The sequence below is a fragment of the Physeter macrocephalus genome, chromosome 11 (genome assembly GCF_002837175.3).
Source record: "Physeter macrocephalus isolate SW-GA chromosome 11, ASM283717v5, whole genome shotgun sequence".
NCBI classification, from domain to species: domain Eukaryota; kingdom Metazoa; phylum Chordata; class Mammalia; order Artiodactyla; family Physeteridae; genus Physeter; species Physeter macrocephalus.
This window is the reverse complement of record NC_041224.1, coordinates 107,158,254-107,158,773: the sequence shown is the minus strand read 5'-3', so window position 1 is coordinate 107,158,773 and position 520 is coordinate 107,158,254. Positions and strand designations below refer to the sequence as shown.

The window sequence follows — 520 nt, the reverse complement described above, 5'->3', positions numbered from 1 at the left end:
TGGGCTTCCCTGGTGGCGCAGTGGTTGAGAGTCCGCCTGCCGATGCAGGGGACACGGGTTCGTGCCCTGGTCCGGGAAGATCCTACATGCCGCGGAGTGGCTGGGCCTGTGAGCCATGGTTGCTGAGCCTGCGCGTCTGGAGCCTGTGCTCCGCAACGGGAGAGGCCACAGCAGTGAGAGGCCCGCGTACCTCAAAAACAAACAAACAAACAAAAAACTTAGCTATGAATCAGGTATTACAATATAAACTTACTAGTTTATAAATAACAGTTGGAATAAATTAAATTCATTTGCTCAGACGACTAAGGCTTTGCTATTTGTGGAAAAGACTTTTAAGATTTGTATTTCTCTATGACATAAATCACAGCAAGATCCTTTTTGACCCACCTCCTAGAAAGATGGAAATAAAAACAAAAATAAACAAATGGGACCTAATGAATCTTAAAAGCTTTTGCACAGCAAAGGAAACCATAAACAAGACCAAAAGACAACCCTCAGAATGGGAGAAAATATTTGCAAA

At 44.0% G+C, this 520-nt stretch overlaps 1 protein-coding gene across 2 annotated transcripts in view; it reads right to left on the bottom strand.

Moving 5' to 3' along the window:
* Positions 1-12: 12 nt before the first annotated feature.
* OXA1L (OXA1L mitochondrial inner membrane protein) overlaps positions 13-520 on the bottom strand; it is a 5,870-nt gene continuing 5,362 nt past the window's right edge. The window contains exon 4 of one of the 2 annotated variants that reach the window (XR_008618633.1): positions 13-190. Coding sequence is in view for 1 of the 2 variants with exons in the window: in XM_055088358.1 (XP_054944333.1) it covers positions 83-190 (108 nt within the window). In the remaining variant the exon portion in view is untranslated. The remainder of the gene's footprint in view (positions 191-520) is intronic. The other variant, XM_055088358.1, reaches the window with a different exon arrangement.